This window comes from Lynx canadensis, chromosome A1 (assembly GCF_007474595.2).
Source record: "Lynx canadensis isolate LIC74 chromosome A1, mLynCan4.pri.v2, whole genome shotgun sequence".
In the NCBI taxonomy this organism is placed as follows: Eukaryota; Metazoa; Chordata; class Mammalia; order Carnivora; family Felidae; genus Lynx; species Lynx canadensis.
Window position 1 is genome coordinate 176866352 of NC_044303.2, and position 24697 is coordinate 176891048.

The 24697-nt window shown below is 39.8% G+C and overlaps 1 protein-coding gene across 1 annotated transcript in view; it reads right to left on the minus strand.

Moving 5' to 3' along the window:
- The window catches only part of ATP6V0E1 (ATPase H+ transporting V0 subunit e1), a 33862-nt gene continuing 9165 nt past the window's right edge, over positions 1-24697 (minus strand). The window contains exons 3-4 of the mRNA XM_030327554.1: positions 8644-8773; positions 1-493 (exon numbers count right to left, since the gene is read on the minus strand). Of these exons, the coding sequence (XP_030183414.1) occupies positions 8680-8773 (94 nt within the window). The 3' untranslated portion in view covers positions 1-493; positions 8644-8679. The remainder of the gene's footprint in view (positions 494-8643; positions 8774-24697) is intronic.

The window sequence follows — 24697 nt, forward strand, 5'->3', positions numbered from 1 at the left end:
TTTCCACAGAAAGCAGAAAAATAATTTATTCCAATAGATGGCAGAAATAAGAAAGTCGTCCTGAAAATATACTTTGGTGTAATTCTGTTAGCACAGATATTCCCTCTGAACGTGCTCTCCTACGGACTGCCCCACTTGACTCTACCGGTCTTGCGACAGTTTTTAAACACTTCGCAGATTCCCATGTTGTGACCAGGCAGGAGTGGTCTCCAAATGCACAGGCTCCAAGGAGAGAGCAGCACGTTTCTCAGAAGTACAGCGCCTCCTATCTCAGAAGAGTGCATAGACATTTTACAGAGCCAGCACAGTTTAGGTTAAGTAGGCACATAATTCATCAAAATGTAAAAAAGGTGACAGGAGAAAATACTGCATTGTAGAAGGAGATATTCAAACGTGGTGTGAATGTTTAAGGCAGCTGATGGCCAACACAGGCGAGTCAGAGGTGTTCTGGGTTTGGAGTTGATTTTGCATCTAGAGGAATTCTCTTCGTGACCTGCAAAACAAAGCCGTTCTAGTAACTAATCCTTACCCCATCCTCAAGTGGGCAAATGGCTAATAACATCAATAAAAGTCAATCAGGCCAATAATTTAAAATATATAGGTGCTCAGTAAATACTTGAATGAAAAGTTGGTTCAAATAATGTTCCAGTTTGGACAGGTTTCGTAGAGCTGTGACAAGAGATCCGATTACCAAGGACATTGCTGAACTGAGGGTCGTTAAGTAACAGTTGGACTGTGTCATAGAAAGCAGGAAGTTGACTCAGACCAATCCTACTGGCATCTAATGGGTTCACTTCGAGAATCTGTATCTGCCCTTCCCCTCCTACAGCAAGGAAGCACGGTTCCCACAGCCATGGCAAGCTTTTCTCTTATGTCAGACTCCTAAAGAGCTAGCTCCTTCGTACTCGAGGTTGCTCCTAGTTTGCTCCCCATTCTTCTGGTATAGGTGATAAATGAGATTTCTTTTTCTGGAAGCTTAAGCTGTAACATCACCTTTGCAGAGCTAGCAGACATTTAAAATATGTATCTTCACACATCAAACTGGTAACAGTGGTCACGTCCACTCCCTTAATATAGCTTATTTTATTTATTTTTGAGAGAGAAAGAGTGCGTGTGGCGAAGGGCAGAGGGGGAGAGAGAATCCCAAGCAGGCTCCATGCCAAGCTAGGAGCCCAACTTGGGGCTCAATCCCACAACGGTGAGATCATGACCTGAACCGAAATCTAAGAGTTCGATACTTAACCGATTGAGCCACCCAGGCGCCCCCATAAAGCTTATTTTAAAAGACTATAAAAATAAGGGTGCCTGGTGGCTCAGTCGGTTGAGCATCTGACTTCGGCTCAGGTCATGATCTCGTGGTTTGTGAGTTCGAGCCCCGTGAGCTCGAGCCCTGCATCGGGGTCTGTGCTGACAGCTCAGAGCCTGGAACCTGCTTCGGATTCTGTGTCTCCTCCTCTCTCTGCCCCTCCCCTGCTCATGCTCTGTCTCTCATCAAAAATAAATAAACATTAAAAAAAGACTATAAAAATAAAGCCACATATGTGGCTTTCAAAATTAAAAAATAAAGAGAATATAAAAAGTAAATAGTGGCTTTCAAAGGCAATTTCCACACAAGGCCTGAGTTGGCAGATAAGAAAACAAGCTGGTTATGACACAGAATTTCCCAGAATGTTGAGGGTTAAGTGCAGGGGGGCAAAGGGCTAGTTAAACTGGGAAGAGACACGGTTTGTGGCAGGCACGTCTGACAAGACTGAAGGTCAAGTAGTACGTAGGAGATCTGATGGGTCCTTAAGTTTTTCCAGATCAGTGGGCACAAGCAGGAGAATCCACAGAGCAGTGCAGTAAAATGATAGGTTTCCCAGGGTCCACAATGCCCAGTAGCAGATACAAGACGGCCGCTAAGTCTTACTGGTGCAAGCTGGGGCAGTCCAACCACCCTCCGCATGGGAAGTACCAGACTGCTCGACCCACTAAGACAGGCCACTGCAAACAAAATACATTCAACTTGAGATATAATCAGAGGACTGTTTTTATAATGTACTAGGAAAATAACCACATCAGGCCAGGGAGGGGCAACTATGAGAGCTACTGGTTTCTTGTGCCTCACTGCCTCATAAAACCTTTAATCTAATGATCATTTCCTCTTCTCCTCCTTAGGCCACCGGAACAACCTGTCTGCACAGACCTGTGTTCCACGCAGATGAGAAATTTTACTTGAGAATACCGAAGCAGTGAATGCAGATGTTTCGTGTGTTAGTTTTTTATGAAGCATACAAGTTAGACCTCCTCATCGTTTAGGCCTTTTTGGACAAATGAACAATAACAAAAGTAAAAAGTAAGTCTTCATCTTTGGAAAACCACATTGAAACAGGGGCTAATTTTCACTTAGGCTCAATGATACTAGTTTGAGATAAATGTGAGTGAGCATTATATTAAATGGCATGGACTTGTGGTTTGATTTGGGGGTGAATTAAAGAAGCACATATTCTAATTATCTCTCTGACATGAAACCGCCGTTGGGGGTGGGTGGGGAGGACCTCAACCAAAGGGTCCACATTCTCATTCTGTAAAATAAGGGAATGACTAAGGCTACTTTCAGATAAAACTGACAGTGAAGACAACATAAAAATATTAAGGCCTGAACCAGGAAATCTTTTCAGAGGAGGATGAGTGTGTGAGTGTGTGTGTGTGTGTGTGTGTGTGTGTGTGTGTGTCAAAGAATAGGTTTTATTTTTATCTGTTTTTTTTTCATTTTATTTTTATTTTTTTAATTTTTTTAATCTTTATTTACTTTTGAGAGAGAGAGACAGAGTGCGAGTGGGGGATGAACAGAGAGGGAGACACAGAATCTGAAGCAAGCTCCAGGCTCCGAGCTGTCAGCATAGGGCCCGACGCGGGGCTCACACTCATGAACCATGAGATCATGACCTGAGCCGAAGTCGGACGCTTAACTGACTGAACCACCCAGGCGCACCTCTGTTTTTTCATTTTCGGTAAATTCACACAACAATTCCTTTTTTACGATTATGTGCAAGATATGTGTTTATTGCAGAGTAACTACGAGAGATATTTAAGCAAATGAAAAGTATGTGTATTTAACGAGTCAAGGCAATGTACCAAATGAATAGCTAAATAAATACATTTAGGGAGAAATGAAATCACTTTGAGACCAAGTGGCCAGAAAAGCTGGACATTCAAAGAGAAAACATCACAAAGAATTGAGAGAATGGGTGAACGGAGGGCAGAAAGAATGTCTGCAGAGTATGTGCTTACTAATCTGCATCCTAAATTAATGAATGTCATGGGGTAGTAAGAGACAGGAAAAGCTAAGTGAAGTTAATTAGACCAAGAACACGGAAATGGCAGGGCTGGAACCAATAGGTCACGGAGGAAAGTAGCGAATAAGTAGGCTGCAAAAGTGGTCTGAGGGCAACTGGCAAGGCCTTGACGGCCAAGTGAGGAAGCTGGACATGATTTGCAGGTTAGTCATTCTTATCTTTTGTGGCTCATAGGACCTTTGGTGACCCTGACAAAAGCTGTGCTTACAACATGTTACATAGGCAGGTACTCACTAACCTCAGAGATTTAAAGTTTAAAAAAAAACCCTACAGTAGCCTACGGAGAACTACTGAAAGCTTCTGAGGCAAGCAGTGATCTCTTTCAGGGAGAGCTGCATCAGGAAGACAAACAGGGTGGAGTTTTGTAGATACTGTGACTACAGAGCAGGGAGTCCTGAGGAAGAGCCACTGTAATAACTTGGAGTCACGTTGATCTGGGTCAGAAATTAGGGTGCCCAAAGGAGAAACTGGAAACAAGAACAGACACAAGAGCCATTAACAGGATCAAATGGATTCGAGGAAAAAGAGAAAGAAGTGATTAGAGAAAGAAGTGACTGAACAGGTTCTGACTGTAAGTGACAGGGAGATCTATGACATCAGGAATTGAAACAGACACATGACAGTTTGAGTGGCAGCAGCAAATCCGGTCAGAGAGAGCCGAGTAAAAAATAACATTTTCAAAAAAAAAAATTTTAATGTTTATTTATTTTTGAGACAGATAGACAAACAGCATGAGCAGGGGAGGGGCAAAGTGAGAGGGAGACACAGAATCCGAAGCAGGCTCCAGGCTCTGAACTGTCAGCACAGAGCCTGACATGAGGTTCAAACTCACGAGCAGTGAGACCATGACCTGAGCCAAAGTTGGACACTTAACCAACTTAGCCGTCCAGACGCCCCTAAAAGATACACTTTTTAACCACAAAACACCTTGCACTGTTTAACTTTTCACAAACATGGCTTACTTTCAACCTCTCAACAAGTCACAAACTTCTTTAGAGCCCACAGCCTTCCCTGAAATCCCCACTCAGTACCCAGGCACCTCATGAGCACTCAAATATTTTTGGAATGCATAGAAAAACAGCTCCCCCTGGGGCACAGGCCTAATTACCAATATACTTTATTCCTCTCCTGTCCAGACTCTGTAAAAAAAAAAAAAAATACAAGGTTTGCCCTTTAGGACTGCAGTAAGCCATATAAGTTCATCTAAAATGTTACAATGCTGTGGTAAACTAACTTGTAGGACACTGGGCCCGGGCCAAATCCACTCCAACAAGATTCCACACTAGCATCGCACCCCCAGGGCAATAGGAAAATGGGCCATGACAAAAACAGCAATCTTGATGTGACAGTTCCAGAAGCATCTTAGGAATCTAGGAAAGGCAGACAAGGTTGGCAGGGGAAAGAGAGGGAGTGAGCACTGTTCTTAGAAGTACTGGGCAAGATTTCCAGCCAATAAACATAATGTGCTATAACTCAGCCTATCATCACCACATGAGAGAAAATCGTGGCAATTAAAATGACTAAAGTAGCAAAAGATCAGCTAGGTGTTTAACTGTGCTGTTGAAATCAAATCAATTCCATCTATATAAAATTATCCTAAAGCTTTCATGACTGTTCCTCATTTTTCTCTGCTGCATACCATGTCTGGTTTACACCTCCTACTTTCCAAATCTGGCCTCTAATCATGTACAAAATCAAACATTTTTCCTTACCAGATGAAGACAGGCCTAAATCTGGTTCTGCACTCCTTTATCATCCCACTGTTGTGTAAAAAGTACAAAGTTCAAAGGGAATTTAGCTCAATCTTTTGATTTACCACAAAGAAAAATGAAGTCTTGTCACAAGAGTTCTATTTGCTCTGTTAGGCAAAGATTAGATCTCTTCATGTGATAATTCCAAAGGCCTACAGTTATTGTACTACCATAGTCATGACCTCAAATGCAGAATAAATGTGAAGACATTCCCAATTAGAGTTTGTCTGGCTCTGCCCTCCTGCTTCCTGGTGTTTGCTTGTAAAGGAACCACCTTTAATACAAGTTTTAAGCAGCCCTGGTTTGTGCTCTGGACCAGAGTGCAGACAGAAGGTATCTGTCAGTCAGGTTAACTTGAGATTGAAAATGAACAAATGAGGGACGCCTGAGTGGCTCACTCAGTTGAGCATCTGACTCTTGGTTTTGGCTCAGGTCATGATCTCACAGTTCGTGGGTCTGAGCCCCACATGGGGCTCTGCATCTGGCAGCATTGAGCCTGCTTGGGATTCTCTCTCTTTCTCTCCCTCTCTCTCTCTCTCTCTCTGCCCCTCTCCTGCTCAAGCTGTCTCTGTCTCTCAAAATAAATAAATGTAAAAAAAAAAATTTTTTTTTTTAAAGAAAATGGACAAATGAAACCTCAGATCTACACCCAGTGTTCTTCAGGTCCAAAGGGCCCTTTTTCATTACACAGGAAGGAAATGAGGCTCAGAGAAGTTAAGTGAAAGGCAATGCTGGAAGGATTGGAATGCTGGATAAAAAAAAAAAAAAAAAAATATATATATATATATCATATATATTATACATATGATATATATATAAAATATATATTATATATGAGATATATAAAATATATATTATATATATGACATATATATAATATATGTAATATATATGGTATATATATATATATCATATATATATATGATAAATCAAAACCCCTTTGGGCAAAGACAGAACTCTAAGGAAAAAGAAAAAAAAGAAAAAGCTGACTACTTAACCTATCTTGATCGGCAAAAATCCAAGCTGTGAGTAAACAAGCACTCTCCTACATTGTTAGTGGAAATGTAAAAATGGTATAATCCCTATAGAAGGGAGTGTAGTAATAGCTAGAAAAAGCATACACCTTTAACCCAGAGATCCACTGTTCATGGAATCTAACCCAAAGATTTCCAGAAAAAATAGAAAATAAAATGTCATATGTATAGGATGATACTGTGCCTCTATTGATAATAGCAAAAGACTAGAAACAATCTAAAAGTACACCAATGGCTATAAAAAGAATTGAAGAAGATCTCTATACACTGATAGGAGCAGTCTCTAAAATACATTGTTCAGTGAAAAAAAGCAAGGTACAGAATAGTATATGCAATATGGTATCTTTTCTGTAATAGCTGTATGGAGGGATATACACACATATACATATATATTTATGTGTATGTATTTGCTTATATACATGTTACGTATATACATATATATACCTGTATGTATGTATTTGCTTATCTTGGCAAAATGAAACACTGGAAAGACAGACATCTCTGAATGTATCTTGTTTATAATTCTGACTGTGAAAATATGTTTACATATTCAAAAATAGTAGCAAATAAAAATATTACTATGAATTGAACACAAAATAAAACAACTTAATCTGATTATATATCACTTTGATAATGATGAGAGAAAATAATTATTTCAAGGGACCTCAGAAAACAACATCTTTCTTTATTTGTTCTAAGGACAAATAAAGCAGCAAAGAAATCCTAAATTGCATTCGATAAACTTACAGTTAGTAGTTATCTGGTGTTATCTGGAAACCATATGTATTGCAGGATAATGAAAGTAAGTTACTGCCTGTAGGAGGCAAGATTTTCGGCATATATGAATGATACTCAAGTATAAAACCAAAGAAGTCAAAACCATGTAATGTTAAATTTTAATTAGAAATATTAACATAAACTCATGATTTTTTTTCTTCTCAGAAGAATGTAATTCCTGGCTCTGTCCACTGTAAAGGCTTAGAAGCAACATCCCAGCAGAAATGGATGTACCTAGCAATCAGATCTTTTCTTTTTTTAAAATTTACTTTGAGAGAGACAGAGAGAGGGTGAGCGGGGGAGGGGCTGAGAGAGAGCCCCCAAGAGAGGGGGAGAAACCAAGCAAGTTTCAAGTGGTCAGTGGGCAGAGCCCAACATGGGGCCAAACCCACAAAACCGCGAGATCATGAGCTGAGCCGAAACCAAGAGTCAGACATTTAACCGACTGAGCCACCCAGGCGCCCTTTAGATCTTGGTTTTTAAATACCATTCCCACTGAAAGGAATGAAGGCCAGCTGGGCTTGAGGACTGACTAGTGAACCAGGTATCCTTTCAGGAGGAAACAGCTGATTCCAAGTCTGGGACAGGAAACACACAAGAGGGGTCTGGGACATCTTGATGTTGCCAGTAAGTGAGGAAACTACCAAAGACTAATAATAAAAGGACACAGAAGCCAGTTTACACAGGCTCTAGTAGGCCAAAGAAAGAGCAACTGACTACGAAAATGGTAATAAATGTAACTGATTAAAACTCAAAAGGGAAGAAAAGAAAACCTCACTGGATGCCCTGGAAGTAACTTGGACACCCAATATCTCACTCTGAAAATTAAAATAATTAAATACGGACACTGCTCTTCCTGTATGTTCTATATTTCAAGGTTACTAAATAACCTTAGAATGAGGGTTAAGTTCATCTTGGTAGAGACGTTTTATCTAATCAAATGTAGAAGTAATAATGGAACTAGAAAATCACCATTTTGCATTTTCTACCGAAACGTTTACTTCAGGCTAAGATTATGACAATCAACGGGTAAAACCCCCAGATAAAAGGCTGGCAGAGAATTTTACAACTGGAGGGACCAGGCTGTCATTACTTGAATCCACCGATCATCATAGCATCACTAAAGACAGGAGAGTCAGACACTCTGTGTCTCTTGATAGGACTTCACGGTACCACATAAGCAGTACCCTCGCCAAAAAAGCTGAGCCAGATCTAGGCAAGCACTGAGTGCTAACTTCCATTTATCGAAATAATCAAGAAAGAGGAACAAACTTAATGACAGGTTTCCTGACTCTCGGCCAGTGAATAAATCTTTCCACTATACTACTCCTTATGTCTCTGAGCCTGTGAACCAAATAAAAGCTACAATTTTCATTCCAGTTTTCAAAAAGCACCTGTCTCTCTCTATCCAAAGCATTCAGAAATGCTCTTAATTTAAAATCTGCCAGCAACTCTTAAGAATCCTGCAATATCAAGTATAAATAATAGCGCTCCTGTGTCTGAAAGACTGCATGCAAACTTTATTTAAATGGCTGGGTAACAGCAGAATTGAAAAGAATCTCATGAATAAATCCTCCGGTAAGGTGAATGGCCTAAGTTCCAAATTCTGTCCTTCAGATGTTTGCTTTCGGCAGCCTGCCCTTGCCAAGTGTTAAAATGGCTGTCGTTTTCTGAGGAAAAGTCAAGGCAACCTCTAGCTGCCTGATGGACAACACTGATGTGAAAGGTTCAGGGCATAGTCACCTCAATGACTGAGCGCTGGAGAATACGTCTTCCTCCTCAAGGCCAATGATACTTGAGGTACCAGATGGTTTCATTTTTCAACTGTGGTCCGAAGAGAGGGTTGAGCTGGGCCAGAATTGCAATCAGCCAACTAAAAGAATAATGGGGGAGGAAAAAAACAACAGAAAGTGGTGAACTCATGTGGGAACAGGACCATCTTCAATTAGGATGGAACGAGTGCTTTAGTAAAATTTAGCAGTGAGGTTTCACCATAGTCTGCTCTGTCTTTTCTTCTCTCATTACCTTAATTCCAAGTGTCCAAGATTTCCTGCATTCATAGGAAACCTTTAACCCAGAGTATTTTTACCTAATCTCAATTTAGCATCATCACAACTTCCACGCTCAGGAAGAATGGGTGTTACTTTATCCATTCTCCAAATGCTAAGACCCACAACTGATATGACACACCCATTTTTACTGGCACAGCCAAGGTTAAATTTCAGCCCCCCATCTTCCAATTAGATTGTAACACTTGAGCTCCCCTTCTCTAATCACCATCACCACTAAAATATGTAACACGTCTTTTGGGCCCCAGTGGAGCTGAACCAAATGGGAATTTAATTCCCCTGGCTTACTTGAGAATCTAAGCAACAAGGCATTCCTCTGTACTATATGGACTAATTATGGAGGAAGTACAGTGATGCTACATTACCTCAGGGTTAGAAGCGAAAAAATAGCACCTAAATTGTCCTTAAACTTTTGTTCTACTGCTCCCAAAATTCTGAATAAATGGTTTTGTGTCTGATAGAGGAATACACATAATCCAGCAAAGTTTCAGAATCACTGAGCTAAGACTAAAGCAAAAACAACAAGAAAGATAATACACAAATGTCTGGCCGTTCAAACCATTCCACGTTTTACTTATTAAACAAATATTTAATGAGCACCTACTAGGTTCCAGGCCCCATGGATACAGAGGAGAAAATGAAATGTCACCACCCTCACGAAGCTTACCTAATATAATATCAGGAAGGAAAGAAAGTGGGACGAAGGAATAGGGAATGATGGAGGTAGTGAGGGAAGACCTCTCCAAGGAGGTAACATTTGAGCAGAATACACATTGCCTTTCATTCCTAATATATATGAAGTGATTGGAGACTCTCATTTTACGGGGCAAGGGTATGGTGAACAAGCCCAGCCTCCATGGACTGATCTGGGAGAGTGGATTTTAGTAACATGATCTGACGCAGCGATCCTCTCTGCATGGAAGAGAAGGAACCGCTTTGCAAGGAAAAGGAGAGTTATTGCTACAGGAGTCTCCTTCTAAAATTTTAGCACTTTAAATTCCCCTATTATAAGAGGGGAACCAGCCAAACCCAACCGGACTGTCAGCTGGTTGCACCTTTTCTCTTCCGCTTGCTGTCATTTTTAGAACTCTGCCAGCCAACGGCTCAAAAAGCCGATTCTGATCACCAGCGACTAGACTGCCACAGAATCTGCCAGCACCGCACCAGAAGCTTGCACCTACGGAAACAAACATACCTGCCCGCCCTCCTACCCTGCCCCACCCCATGTAAGGTGGTTTTGTGACAGGAAACATGATACTTGAGGAAATGGGGCCAAAATAGATACCCTAAGCTGACTCACTTTATAAACAAAAAGTTAATTCAGGTGAGAGTCTCTGATCTGTCCTTAAAACGAGAGTGTTAAACACAAAAAAATGCCAAGACTTGGGACTGAGATCACATCTATCTGACACTGAAAAAAAAGGAAGAAGACAGCACAAGCAGACACACTGAAGAGCTCTGTGCCTGCAGTGAACACTAATTGGTGCAGAGCTAAGAGTCATGGAAAATTCCACAGACCCAGGACTTCCCCAATCCCAGCAGGCAAGAGAGGCTGACCGTAAAAACAGTCGTTCATCCTTTCGTAAGAGACTGAAATAACTGGCCAGTGCTTACAAGTACTAGACAAAAAAATATGCTAGAACCCTATGCTAGTCTGTCTCCTTTCTTCATCAAAAATGTATAGAATGAAATGAAAGCACCATCTCCCAGCACTTTGTATGATGTCGTATAGCAGTGCCTCTCGATCCTGGCCGCACATTATAATCACCCAGGGAGCTTTAAAAGATACTGACGCTACACTTCACATACAATCTTTCTTTTAATTCTCCCACGATACAGTTAAGGAAACTGAGGCAGAGAGAGGCTAACTGGTTTGCCTAGGGTCACAAATCTAATTAGGTGGTAGCAGCTCCTGAACCCAGAAATCAGGTTAGACTAATGTTCCTAACTACGTTTTGTAGATAACTACAAGAGTTATCTCTGGAAATCTATTTTAACAGATAACATTTCAGAAGGCATCTACTTAACTAAATTTAATCTATCTGGAGTTAAGGAAACAAAGAATCCATCTGCCGATTATTGATGAAGTCTATCACAAAAGCTTTTGTTACCTGAGGTAAAGCAGAAATATCTCAAGTCAAAAACAAAGTCCACTTTGCCTGCTCAGATCAGGATTCAGAAACTTTTTAGAATCTAATCTTACATACTATTCTTAATGTTTCAAATCCAGCAAAACATCTCATTACAAAAACAAAACAAAACAAAAAACACCAAACACACAAAAAAAGAAAGAAAACAAACCAAAAAAAACCCCCCAACAAACCACAGTTCAAGAAAATTCCTTGGGAAAAAGCCCAGGTCAGTTCACTTGAAATTTCATGGAGGAATTTTCCCCCCTCCAACCAGCTGAGCTCTGTGCCTGCCCTTCTGACTACCGCCTGACTTAAAATTTCCCTTTAAAGCTGATAAACACGTTGGAAAACTGGAAAGAGAAAAAAATCCACTCTGAATTGATGGAAGTGGGTGGAGGAAGAGATCATATTCCAATGAATCTATTACTTCATGTGTCCAAGAAAAGAGAACTAAGTGTACCCTTCACATTTGCCCAAATTGTTCCACATGTCTCCATAACCTGAAGGCCAGCCTAATAACTTAACTAACCATCTGAAATTATTCAAACTACTGAGGCAGCTATGGTGTGGTGACATATTTCAGAGAACCGCAGGGCTGGAATGGCCCAGAGGTCAAGTCCATGTTCCTCATTTTAATGATGAAGAAACTAAGTGCCAGGGAGCTGGATACCACACTGAATCAGTTACAGAGTTGGAAGAGGAACCCACACCTCCTGAGTCCCACTCTACCAGGCTGCTTCCATAGCTTATTAAGGACAAAACAAACCAAGCAGTCCAGGAGCTCCCAACTAATTCCACAACCAGTTACCAAGACCATGCTCCATGTCAGGCTGTGAGGACACAAAGAGGAACTGGTTAAGGGGCCAACCCCCAAGGGGCTCATGAGCTTGTGAGACAAAACAAGGTTAGCAGTAGAGTAGGCTTTAAATAACATGCAGAGAATTTCATTCTACAAACACTCCCTGCTCACTTATCATGAGCTCAGGTCTTGGTTATTAGAATTCTCCAAGCACAAAATACACCCTCTGCACAGAAAAGACTATAGCCAGCTCTCTCAAATCTTGTTTTGTTTTTTTGTTCCACGCTCAGATACGAGAACAGGGAACAAAAGGATGATAACTTCCCAGTGGCGCACAGATTAAGCGAATAACTGCTTGGCTTCCCTGTTGGAATGGGTAAGTCCAGCTAGGACTACTCTTCTGATCCACTGTCCCTCCAGTGAGAGCCATAATAGGAGTGACCTCTATTAGTGGGTTCATGAAGAAACAGCAGAGATGCAGGAGAGCGACCTGCCTTATCCCCACAGAGATGACCCCTGTCATATCCCCTCATCCCAATCAAATGACACAAATTCTTTCAAGGGCAGCAATGTTATTAGGCACTACTAGAAAATATGGCCTTCATCAATGAATGAACGGATGAATAAAGAGATTGTAGCATACACACACACACACACACACACACACACACACACACACACACACAATGGGTTATTATTCAGACATAAAAAAAGAATGATGGGAATGCAAGCTGGTGCAGCCACTCTGGAAAAACAGTGTGGAGGTTCCTCAAAAAACTAAAAATAGACCTACCCTATGACCCAGCAATTGCACTACTAGGCATTTATCCACGGGATACAGGTGTGCTGTTTCGAAGGGACACATGCACCCCCATAGTTATAGCAGCACTATCAACAATAGCCAAAGTATGGAAAGAGCCCAAATGTCCATCAAGAAATGAATGGATAAAGAAGATGTGGTATATATATACAATGGAGTATTACTTAGCAGTCAAAAAAGAATGAAATCTTGCCATTTGCAACTACGTGGATGGAACTGGAAGGTATTATGCTAAGTGAAATTAGTCAGAGAAAGACAAAATCATAGGACTTCACTCATATGAGGACTTTAAGAGACAAAACCGATGAACATAAGGGAAGGGAAACAAAAATAATATAAAAACAGGGAGGGGGACAAAACAGAAGAGACTCATAAATATGGAGAACAAACTGAGAGTTACTGGAGGGGTTGTGGGAGGGGGGATGGGCTAAATGGGTAAGGGGCACTAAGGAATCTATTCCTGAAATCATTGTTGCACTATATGCCAATTAATTTGGATGTAAATTTTAAAAACTAAAAAATAAAAATAAATAAATAAATAAATAAAATCTTTAAAAAAGAGAGAGGAAAAAAAGAATGAGATCTTGTCAGTTGTGACAACATGAATGGAACTCAAGGGCATTATGCTAGGTAAAATAAGACAGAGAAAGTTAAATACTGTATGACCTCTCTTATATGTGGAAAAATATATATAACATATATATATATATATTTATTTATGATATGTAAATAAAACAAATTTTTATATAGGTATATATATAAAACCAGATGGGTGGTTGCCAGAGGTGGGATGTAGGGGATGGGAGAGATGGGTGAACTGTGTTTTGCTTTATTTAAATAATTTGAATTTAAATATTATTACTATAGAGAGAAAAACAAAGAAAATAGGAGATTCAGCATTAGGCAAGACTGGCTTTCAATTCCAGCTACACCAAATATTAGCGGAGTGACTCCAGGCAATGACCTTACACTGAGCCTGTTTTCGCTTTTGTAAAATGAAGATAATAATCTCTGCATCAAGATGTTAATGTATGAAAGTGCTCTGTGTAGTAGCTGACACCTAGATGTTCAATAAATACTAATTATTCCTTCGTTTTCTCTGTGAGACAGCTACAGAATGAATAAAAGCCAGTTGCTTTATGAAGGAGTTTCTCATGTAACAGTGAGTCATTGTTGCCTCCACCTCCTCTCTGCCCCCAGCCCTCTGTGGTAGGCAGAATTCTAAGATATTCCCCCAAGATTCCCGTCCCCTAGTGTACACGCTTGTCTAAACCCAGGATGGTAGGTATGATGGGACAGCCGCTCCTAAGATTAGACTGTGTTAAATGGTACTGCTGGCTTTAAGAGAAATTATCCTGAGTGGACCTGACCTAATCAGGCGAGTTTTAAAACGGATGGGACTCTCCCTGATGAAAGACATTTGAAGTGTGTGCATCACTTATGAATTTATTGCCGATCATCTCTGAACACACCCTTTAATATGTGCTCTATAATAAGCAACTGAATTCCTCTCTCTCCTTTACAGTGAACAAGATGTTAAGCTTTCTCAGGAGAGGGGGCTAGAGGGACATTGCAGGTGTGGGCTGGAAGTTGGAGTGGGTATGAGAATATTCCGTGGAACCTGTACTGATTCAGGCCTGGAACACAGTCGCTCTTTGATCTGATAGCATCAGCCTGGAAATAACCTGTCTGCTGTCCCCCTGACAAGGAAACCAGAGCCCTTGCATGGCCTACATGCTTTGAAGGTCTCCTGCTCACACGGATGCAGGGAATCCCACCCAGGCCATGAAGTGCCCACTCTCCGGCCTATACTCCAGAGGGTGGGTGGCCTACTGCTTGCTCACCAACTCCAGCCTGGCCAAACCGATGAACTTCTCTGCTGTCAGGTGGGCTGAGCCATACTTTCTCCAATGAGGTCTGATTCCCTTCCAAGTCTGTCCTTCCTTGGGTATTCTCCCTCAGCCCTAAGGTACCATACAGAGTTTCCTTATTTATATCTTATACTTACTCTTTTGTTGTAATTAACAGTAATTATGTTAAACTTCCCCTGTTTAACCTACTGTGTGGCTTCTATCTCCTCACTGGACCCAGATCATTACAGGGTGAGAAGGATTTGACACAAAGGAGATCCTCTCATGCTGGCTTTGAAGACGCAAAGGGCTACTTGACAAAGAATGTGGCCTCTAGGGGCCAAGAGCAGTCACCAACTAATAGTCAGCAAGGAAAAGGGACCTCAATCTGACAACCAATTCAAAGGAACTGAATTCTGCCACAGCCATAGGAGCTTGCAAAAGGGCCCCAAGCTCCAGATGAGAAGGCACAAACTTATTTCCGTTAACCTTATCCCAATGGTATCTCTACTAGGGTCCTTTCACTACCATGGGAATATGCCCTATTTTTGCCAACTCTACACTTGAAGTATCATTTCTTTTCTCCATACTTTCTATACCTGGACTTCCAGTTCAAAGTCTGTAATAATCTCTTTATCTCCCAAATTATAAAGGAAAAGATTATATAGTCAGAGTTAAGAAAAATATGCTTTTTTCATATAGCAGATGATAATAAGGTGGGCCGGGTGCCTAGATTTTCCTCCCACTATAAACAGTCAAGATATCCAACTATTTTTGTGTGTGTGTGTGTGTGTGTGTGTGTTTTAACATTTATTTATTTTTGAGAGACAGAAAGAGACAAGAGCACAAGCGGAGGAGGAGCAGAGAGACCATGAGACACAGAATCCAAAGAAGGCTCCAGGCTCTGCACTGGCAGCACCAAGCCCAACGCAGGGCTTGAACCCACGAACCGCGAGATCATTACCCAAACTGAAGTCAGACGCTTAACATACTGGGCCACCCAGGTGCCCCTATATCCAACTATTTCTAACATATCCATGATAGACATGTAAGCAGTTCTCAGGCCAAAAAAACTAAGTGAAGGCAAGTACCAGAGGGGAAAATGAAGTGATTACAGGTTGCTTTCCACACCTTGAGGGCAACAGACTAAACCAGATGAACTTGAGCTTTTATTTTCACACCTCCCAGGGCATGGGAAACAGTAGACAAAGCCCAAGCCCACTTAAGGTAGAGAATCTAATACATGCTCAAGGGCTCTATCTCAAGGTAAGGATATATCAGACAGAACCCCTGAAGAAGAATGCTAGGAAAATCAACTGTCTCAAATATAACCATCAAGAAGGAAGGAGAAAAACTGCCACTGCAAATGAGCCTTAATGAAGGTGTGTAACTCAAATTGGTATTATATTGTTTAAAAAAAAAAACCCCACATAACAAGAATTTTACTTAATTTGATCCCACAGTGGTGATGGCCTTTGGCACTTGGCAGAAGTGATATAAATCCTTTCTGCAGAAGCCCACTCTCATAGCAAGTGCCTCAAAGACATCATACGGGAAATGAATAGATGGCAGTCAAATATAATTAAATGCATATGGCACATGAGTGAGAGGGACCAAAGTTACAGCAGAGAGTTGACACAGATCCGCAAGGACATCATATATGGGAATGATCAGATGTGGACTATAAATAAACTGTCTACTATGTTTCGAGAAAGAAGTCTGAATATGTGCAGGGAGAAATGAGGAAGGGAGGAAGGAAAAGCAAAACTTGTAAAAGCAGCAAAACAAACACCTACAGAAATGAAAAATAGAATACCTGAAAATAAAAAAGTCAGTTGGTGCAATTCTGGTCTGGTACGGCAGAGTAACTTGTATCACACTCATCCTACAGAAAGTGATTATAAACCCTGAATAAAATATGAAAAATAACCATTTGATAATACTAGAGAATGTCCAAACACAGGCAGAACCTGGAGGGGATTCAATCCTTGAAAGGAGGCCACACTAGTACCTTTTTACAGCATTTCTCCTGAGAACATTGTCTAGTCCATGTGTGGAGCAAGATAAATAACTGAAGCTCAAGAAAAAGGCTGCAGTCTTACTGGCTTGGGGTATCGAAAGATGAAGTTCAGAGCTGCCAGGGCAGCTGGAAATTAAAGAAGGAAATCTCAAAAAGGAGGTGCCAAAAAGGGGAGCCCCGAAGTCTGTGTATAAATTTCCCTTAACCCCTTAGCAGATCCCTGAACCGTGTATGTTCTGGGAAAAGGGCTGTGGAAAACACCTGGAAGTCTGAAAGGATGTTGGGGAAATTTCAGCTGCTGCCTACCACAGGAGAGAGAGGGTTCGGAATCTGAAGTTAGAACACTCAGATTTTCCACTGAAATTCCAGAACCAGAAGGGCCACACTTTAATGGAGAATTCATTCTAATCTAAAGGCAAAACTGACATAGATCTGCCCCAACAAAGTATAAAACCAACCATTCACAAGTTTAAAGTGATCAATTAATAATTTCACTGTTTTTTACAACAAAATTTAACCTCTCTCAGAGAAACAAAGTAGAATCCAGAGTCTCTGTCATCTACAATATCCCATATTTAGTAAAAAACAGTCATGCAAAAACATAAGAAATCTAATCAGCAGTCAAGAACAAAGGGATCAACAGAAGCTGATTCCAAAATGATACAGATGTTGTAGTTAAAAAACAATGACTTTACAGCAGTTATCATAAATGTGTTTAAGGACTTAAAAGAAAATTTGGCTATAAAGAATGAACAGATTGGGAATGTCAGAAAATAAAAAAAAAAAAATCAAACAAACATAGGTACAACTGGAGTTGTCAGAAGAAAAAGAACACAGTAGAAAAAAATAGAAGAAATACAGGCAGAAAATTTCTCAATTTGATGGAAAACATTAACTTAACTTACAGATTCATATAGCTTAGCAAACTTCAATCAGAATAAATTCAAAGAAAACTACACCTACACACATCATATTCAACCTGCTGAAAACCAAAGATAAAGAGAAAATCTTGATAACATCCAAAGGAAAAAGAACGTATAAAGAGGAATAATTATTCAAATTAGAGCTGACTTCTCAGCAGAAATAATGGAGGTCAGAAGACAATAGAAAAGCATCTTTAAAGTCAGCTAAAAGAAAAGAAAAATCCTGTCAATTCAGAATTCTATATCTAGAAAAACTATCCTTCAAAAAATGAACATGAAAGAAAGATATTTCTAGGTAAATGAAAGATTAGTAAACATGTATCAGCATACCTGTCCTACAACAAATACTACAGGAAATTCTTCAGACTAAAGGGATATCAGATAGAAACTCAAATCTACAGGGGCGCCTGGGTGGCTCAGTCAGTCAACTGAGTGTCTGACTTTGCCTTGGGTCATGCTCTTGCAGTTCATGAGTTTGAGCCCCGCATCAGGTTCTGCACTGACAGTGAAGAGCCTGCTTGGGATTCTCTCTCTCTGCCCCTCCCCCACTCATGCTTCCTCTCTCAAAATAAACTTTTTTAAAAAAGAAACTCAAATGTACAAAAATAAGGAACTCTAAAAGGCCAAGGCAGTCAGAATGGATAAAAAATAAGACTGAGCTATATCTGCCTGCAAAAAGGCACTTTCTGAATATAAAGACAGATATAATGCACAAGAAAGGTGGTACGATTATCAGCATCAGATAAAGTAAAAATCAAGTCAAGGAGTATCACCAAGGATAAAAAGGGATACCTTATAATGATAAAATGTCAATTTACTGAGAAGACATCATCATAAATGTGTATGCTCCTAATAACTGAGCTTCAAAACATGTAAGACAAAAGTAGAAAGAATTAAAAAGAGAAATAGAAAAATCTACCATAGCTGATGACTTTAACACCCTCTTTCAAGAATTAATAATAGTGACAAAAAAACCCAATAAAGCTATAGAAGATTTGAACTACCTTGACCTGATGTTTATAAAACACACCACACTTAACTTCAAAATATACACTTTTGAAGTGCACATGATATGATTATAATGATAAACTCTTCTGCTGGGTCATAAAACAAACCCAAGTGCAAAAGATTTGGAATCTTACAAAGCATATCTTCTTTTTTTTAATGTTTATTTATTTTTGAGAGAGAGAGAGAGAGAGAGAGAGAGAGACAGAGAGAGAGAAAATGAATGAGTGGGGGAGGGGCAAAGAGAGAGGCAGACAGAGTCTGAAGCAGGCTCCAGGCTCTGAGCTGTCAGCACAGAGCCAGATGTGGGGCTCAAACCCATGAACAGAGAGATCATGACCTGAGCTGAAGTCAGGCACTCAACCCATTGAGACACCCAGGCACCCCCCAGAGTATATCTTCTGATAAGATATCTAGAAAAGTGCCAAATAGTTGGGATGAGCACTGGGTGTTGTATGGAAACCAATTTGACAATAAATTTCATATTAAAAAAAAAAAAGAAAGTGCCAAATATTTAAAAATTAATGAAAAATACAGTGTCACCAAAATTTGTAGGCTGTGGCTAAAGTAATGCTTAGAGGGAATTCTACTGAATTAACTGCACACATTTTAAAAAGAACAAAGGTTTAAAATCATTTAAGTGTCCACTTAGCACTATCAACAACAGCCAAAGTATGGGAAGAGCCCAAATGTCCATCCCCAGATGGATGGATAAAGAAGATGTGGTAGATACATACAATGCAGTATTACTGGGCAACCAAAAAAAAAAAAAAATGAAACCTTGCCATTTACAACAACATGGATGGAACTAGGCAGCATTATGCTGAGCGAAATCAGTCAGTCAGGGAAAGACAAATATCATATGACTTCACTCATATGTGGAATTTAAGATACCAAACAGATGAACATAAAGGAAGAGAAGCAAAAATAATATAAAAACAGGGAGGGGGACAAAACATAAGAGACTCTTAAATACAGAGAACTGAGGGTTGCAGGTGGAGGGATGGACTAAATGAGGAAGGGGCATTAAGGAAGACACTTGTTGGGATGAACCACTGGAAATACCCCTGAAATCATTGTTGCACTATATGCTAACTAACTTGATGTAAATTAAAAAATAAAAAAAAAGAAGTTAAAAAAGAGCAAATTAAACCCAAATTCAGGAGAAGTAAGGAAATAAATAAAAGAAAACCTAAGTACATGGAAAAATACACCATGTTAAAGATTAGAAGACTTGGTACTATTAAAATGTCAGTTCTCTCCAAATTGATCTATAGATTAAACACAACACCAACTAAAATCAACAGGCTTTTTTTGGTAGAAACTGACTAGACTATTCTAAAATCTATATGGCTATTTTAGAATAGCCAAATAATCTTAAAGAAAAAACATTAAGGACTTCAACTTTTTGATTTTAATGTAAAAATAAATATTCAAGAGAATGTGGTATTGTGATAAGGCTAGACAAAGAGATCAACCAACAGATCATCTGGAAGTAGGCTCACACATATATGGTCAAATCATTTTGAACAAAGATGCCAAAGCAGTTTAAAGGAGAAAGGAAAATCTTTCCAACCAATGATGCAGCAACAACAGAGTACCTGTACTATGAAAACAAACTGGCAATAAAAATAAATAAATACAAAATAAAAAGCCCAGGGCACCTGGGTGGCTCAATCAGTTAAGCGTCCAACTTCGGCTCAGGTCACGATCTCACAGTTTGTGGATTCGAGCCCCATGTCAGGCTCTGTTCTAACAGCTCAGAGCCTGAAGCCTGCTTCAGATTCGGTGTCTCCTTCGCTCTCTGCCCCTCCCCCACTCATGCTCTGTCTCTCTGTGTCTGTCAAAAATAAATAAAACATTAAAAAAATTTTTTAAAAAATTAAAAAATCTGCATCTAAGGGCGCCTGGATGGCTCAGTCAGTTAAGCATTCCACTTCAGCTCAGGTCATGATCTCAGGATTTGGGAGTTCGCGCCCTAAGTCAGGCTCTGTGCTGACAGCTCGGAGCCTGGAGCCTGCTTCAGATTCTGTGTCTCCCTCTCTGTCTGCCCCTCTCCTGCTCATATTTTCTCTCTCTTTCTTTCAAAAATAAAAAAAACTTGCAATTTTTAAAAAACTCTATGTATCTATAAAGTCAAATACAACCTTCCCAAATCACACACCCTCCTAGGACCTGTTTCATCTGATCTCATCTTTGGAGATGACAGAGACAGACAGTCCACCTATAAAAAAAGCTCCTGAAGGAGCTTCAAAAGCTAGAGGTGAAGACAGAGACTAACAGCCAGCTAACAGAAGGCCAAATAAAACACGTGCTTCCTCTGGCCAAAAATGGGACAATTTGAACATCAACAAAGTTTAATTATACTGGGTTGAAATACATCAAATATGTTTAAATGTATCAGATCATAATGATACCAACACAAAACAAAACTTATTGTTCATCCTCAGAAGATGCTAGGGAACACAATTCATTATTTTGCAAATGGGTAAGTAAAGAGAAAACCAGACATATAACCTAGCTTTCCTTTATGAACAGTTTTTAGCTATCTGGATAATGAAACAGTTGAGTAAGTAAATATTTATGGATGTATTCTAGCTAATGAATAAATAGATTACAGAAACAGAATATTGCCAATGATTCCAACAACACAAAGAAAACTGAGACGTTATGTACCCCCTGATGAAAGCATCAACACCATTTACGAAATAGACTTATCAAAAATTGAACCTGAATGTGATCTAGCCCCTAGATACGACCACCAACTTATAGGAAATACAGAAGAAAGAAGAATATGTTAAACAATACTACAGGTATGCAATTAACAAGGACCATTCTCTGGAGAACTATGGGACAAACAACCCAGTTTTTTCCTATTAAAACGTGCAAGAAAAAAGAAAGAGAAATGGAGAAGAAACTGACACAGACTTGACAGGCACATCTACCAGTTACAATGTGTGGTCTTTACAAGCATCTTCATTCAAACAAAATGTAAAATAACTAATGAGACAACTAGGGAAATTTAAATATATGTGATGATATAAAGGAATTAACTTTTTCTGTGATAATAATAGTATTGTAGTTATTACATGAAAAAAGAATGATTATCCTTTAGACATATATACTGAAATATATATATGTCTGGAATTTGCTTCAAAATAATCTGGGGTGGAGAGGGGAAGTGTGTGGGGATGAAACAAGATTGGCTGTGAGTGGATAATTTTTGAAGGTGAGTGACAGGTGGGTAGACAAATGAAGATGCATTGTTCTATGCCCTTAATTTTTGTAAAGAGCATACAGTACGTTTTAAAAGTTCAAGACCATGTATATATACATTATATATATATATTATATATAAGGTATATATATATAAAGTATATACATAATATATATAAAGTACATATACAGTATATATAAAGTATATATACATACAGTATATATATAAAGTATATACATGTATATAAAGTATATACGTACATAAAGTTCAAGACTATATATATATATGTACATATATATATATACACACACACAGATATATATACATATATACACACACACATATATAGCACATCCCAGAAACTGACCAGCTTGTGGCTACTTGGTTGGAAACCAAAGTGGAACACTTTGGGAGGTGATCACATCTTGTACTCAAACTGGCTCTAGAGCCAGGACCAAAGCAAGGCTATGCTCAGCTGTGGATGTGCACATCCCTGGACAGGCTGGGCAAAGCTCCTGTAGGCTGTGTAGGTCCTTGTGCAATGGGCAGTATTAGGCGGCTGGGGGAGTGAGTGAGGGGGACTCGTCTGAAGTCACAGAATAGGGGCTTGTGGGAATAAGCAGATGAAGGAACTACTTTGGTAAGCGACTGGGGTCTCTCTGGCTATTTGTTTACTGTCTCCCCTCATTAAAGAGGGCAGGGGGATATGTCTGTCTTGTTTCTTCACTGCTATACATCCAGTGCTTGGCACACAGTAGGCTCTAAATAAACATGCTGAGGGGGCGCCTGGGTGGCTCAGTCAGTTAAGCATCCTACTTCAGCTCAGGTCATGATCTCACGGCTTGTGAGTTCGAGCCCCGCATCAGGCAGTGTGTGCCAACAGCTCAGAGCCTGCAGCCCGCTTCGGATTCTGTCTCCCTCTCTCTCTGCCCCTCCCCTCCTCACGCTCTGTTTCTCTCTCTCTCTCAAAAACAAACAAATATTGAAAATAATAAAAATAAAATAAAACTCACATAACCATACTACCACATAAACAGGCCACATACTATTCATCCTAAAAAAAACAAGGACTCCTGCCTTTTGGTCACTATTTCTTTTTGTGTATCACTCTGCGGGTGAGATGTACAATTAGTCAAGTGCTAAAGATATAGCATGTTTTCCAAGAAGCAATTGTATCTTCATAATGCAGTACTGAATTTCTAATTTACCCTGAAGATGTTAAGTTTTGTGATTCCAGGGAAGCTACATGCATAATTCAACATTAAAAACTAACCTAAGACCAAGAGAAAGTATGGAACAGTAACTAACAGGATTGTATGCTTAAGGAACAAAAGTGACCTTGTGCCTCAAAGAGGGAACCAGATGTATAACATTCAGACATTCCTCTGGTCAACTGTTAACACAAACTGGTTGTACTGGCAGAGATCCTGATTTTTCAGAGCTCAAACAAGTCACGCCCCACGAATCTAACCTTAAACCATAAACAAACTGGAAAGAGAAAAAAAGCGCCATAAACCGAAGGCAATGTAGAAGTCCATGAACGTATTTCAAAAATGTGACTTTGCTTAGGAAATCCAGTTTGGGTGTCTCTTATTTCAAGAGGTAGTTTCAAAAACATATACAGTGAAGTTGTCTTTAAATTTCAAATTTATTACAGAATCCTGTCCCTTTGTGGAATAAAGTATTTGGGATTTGAATTCAAGTTATTCACCCATGTTCCAGGCAGCTATTTTGCTAACTAGGATATATGATGATCGGGTTTCAAAGAAACAAAAGAAAAAAACCAATTTCATAAAGTCTACGCTAGACAGCCCATTTCCCCATACAATGGCCTCCTTTCTGGACATTTCTAACATTTAATGTTAGAACACTGTGTGCTATGTTTAATACACTGATGACAGAACTAATCCACTGTCAACAGAGAAGTCACCCATATGTTTGGGACAAAGGAAAAAATCTGGACAGCAAGAGGTAAAGGCTCACAGATACTTCTCATCTGAGTCATTAAGACTCCAAAGATGTATAATTTCCAACCAAGTCCAGTTATTCATTTTACACTTGAAAATGAAAATAAGAGGCATGGAAATGATTGGAAAGGCTTCTTGTTTGTTTTAAAGAAAATATTATGAGAGGCACCTGGGTGGCCCAGTCAGTTAAGCGCTCACCTTGGGCTCAGAGTTCGAGCCTGGCACTGGGCTCTCTATCAGCACAGAGCCCACTTCAGATCCCCTGCCCCTCACCTCTCTCTGCCCCTCCCCCATTCATGCTCGCTCTCTTAAAAATAAGCATTAAAAAAAAGAAAACATTATATGAAAATTAAGCAAGTTTCACACACGACGGAGGACCAGAAAGTTATAAAACATTTCTGCCCCATCTTCTTAATCCCCAGTCTTTCTTCTGTGCAGTAATTTTCTCATTTTTAAAACCCTACTACCAAACTTGCGGCTCAAGTAGCAGAGATCTTCAAAGGAAGAAAAAACAAAGGCCTTTTGACCACTCCTTGGCTCCTGGACTGAAAAACAGCTCCCTTGTTGAGATTGCGTTAGGAGATTCAGTGGTATAGACTGAAACTCAATCACCCTTACAAAAATGAGAAATTCTGATGACGTATGTACTTCTTCACTCTTTAAAGCTAAAAACAGCTGGTATAAGAATTCTCCATTCTTTCATTCTGGAAACTGAGCTATAGCACCTAAAAAAGCCTTTTACCTTTTTATTTTTTTTTTATTTTTTTTTTTTAATTTTATTTTAGAGAGAGAGAGCACGAGCAGGGGAGAGAGGCAGAGGGAGAGAGGATCTTAAGCAGGTCCCACACTCAGTACAGAGCCTGATGTGGGGCTCAAGCTCATGATGGTGAGATCATGACCTGAGCCAAAATCAAGAGTCGAATGTTCAACCAACTGAGATCATGACCTGAACCAAAATCAAGAGTCTAATGTTCAACCAACTGAGCTACCCAGGC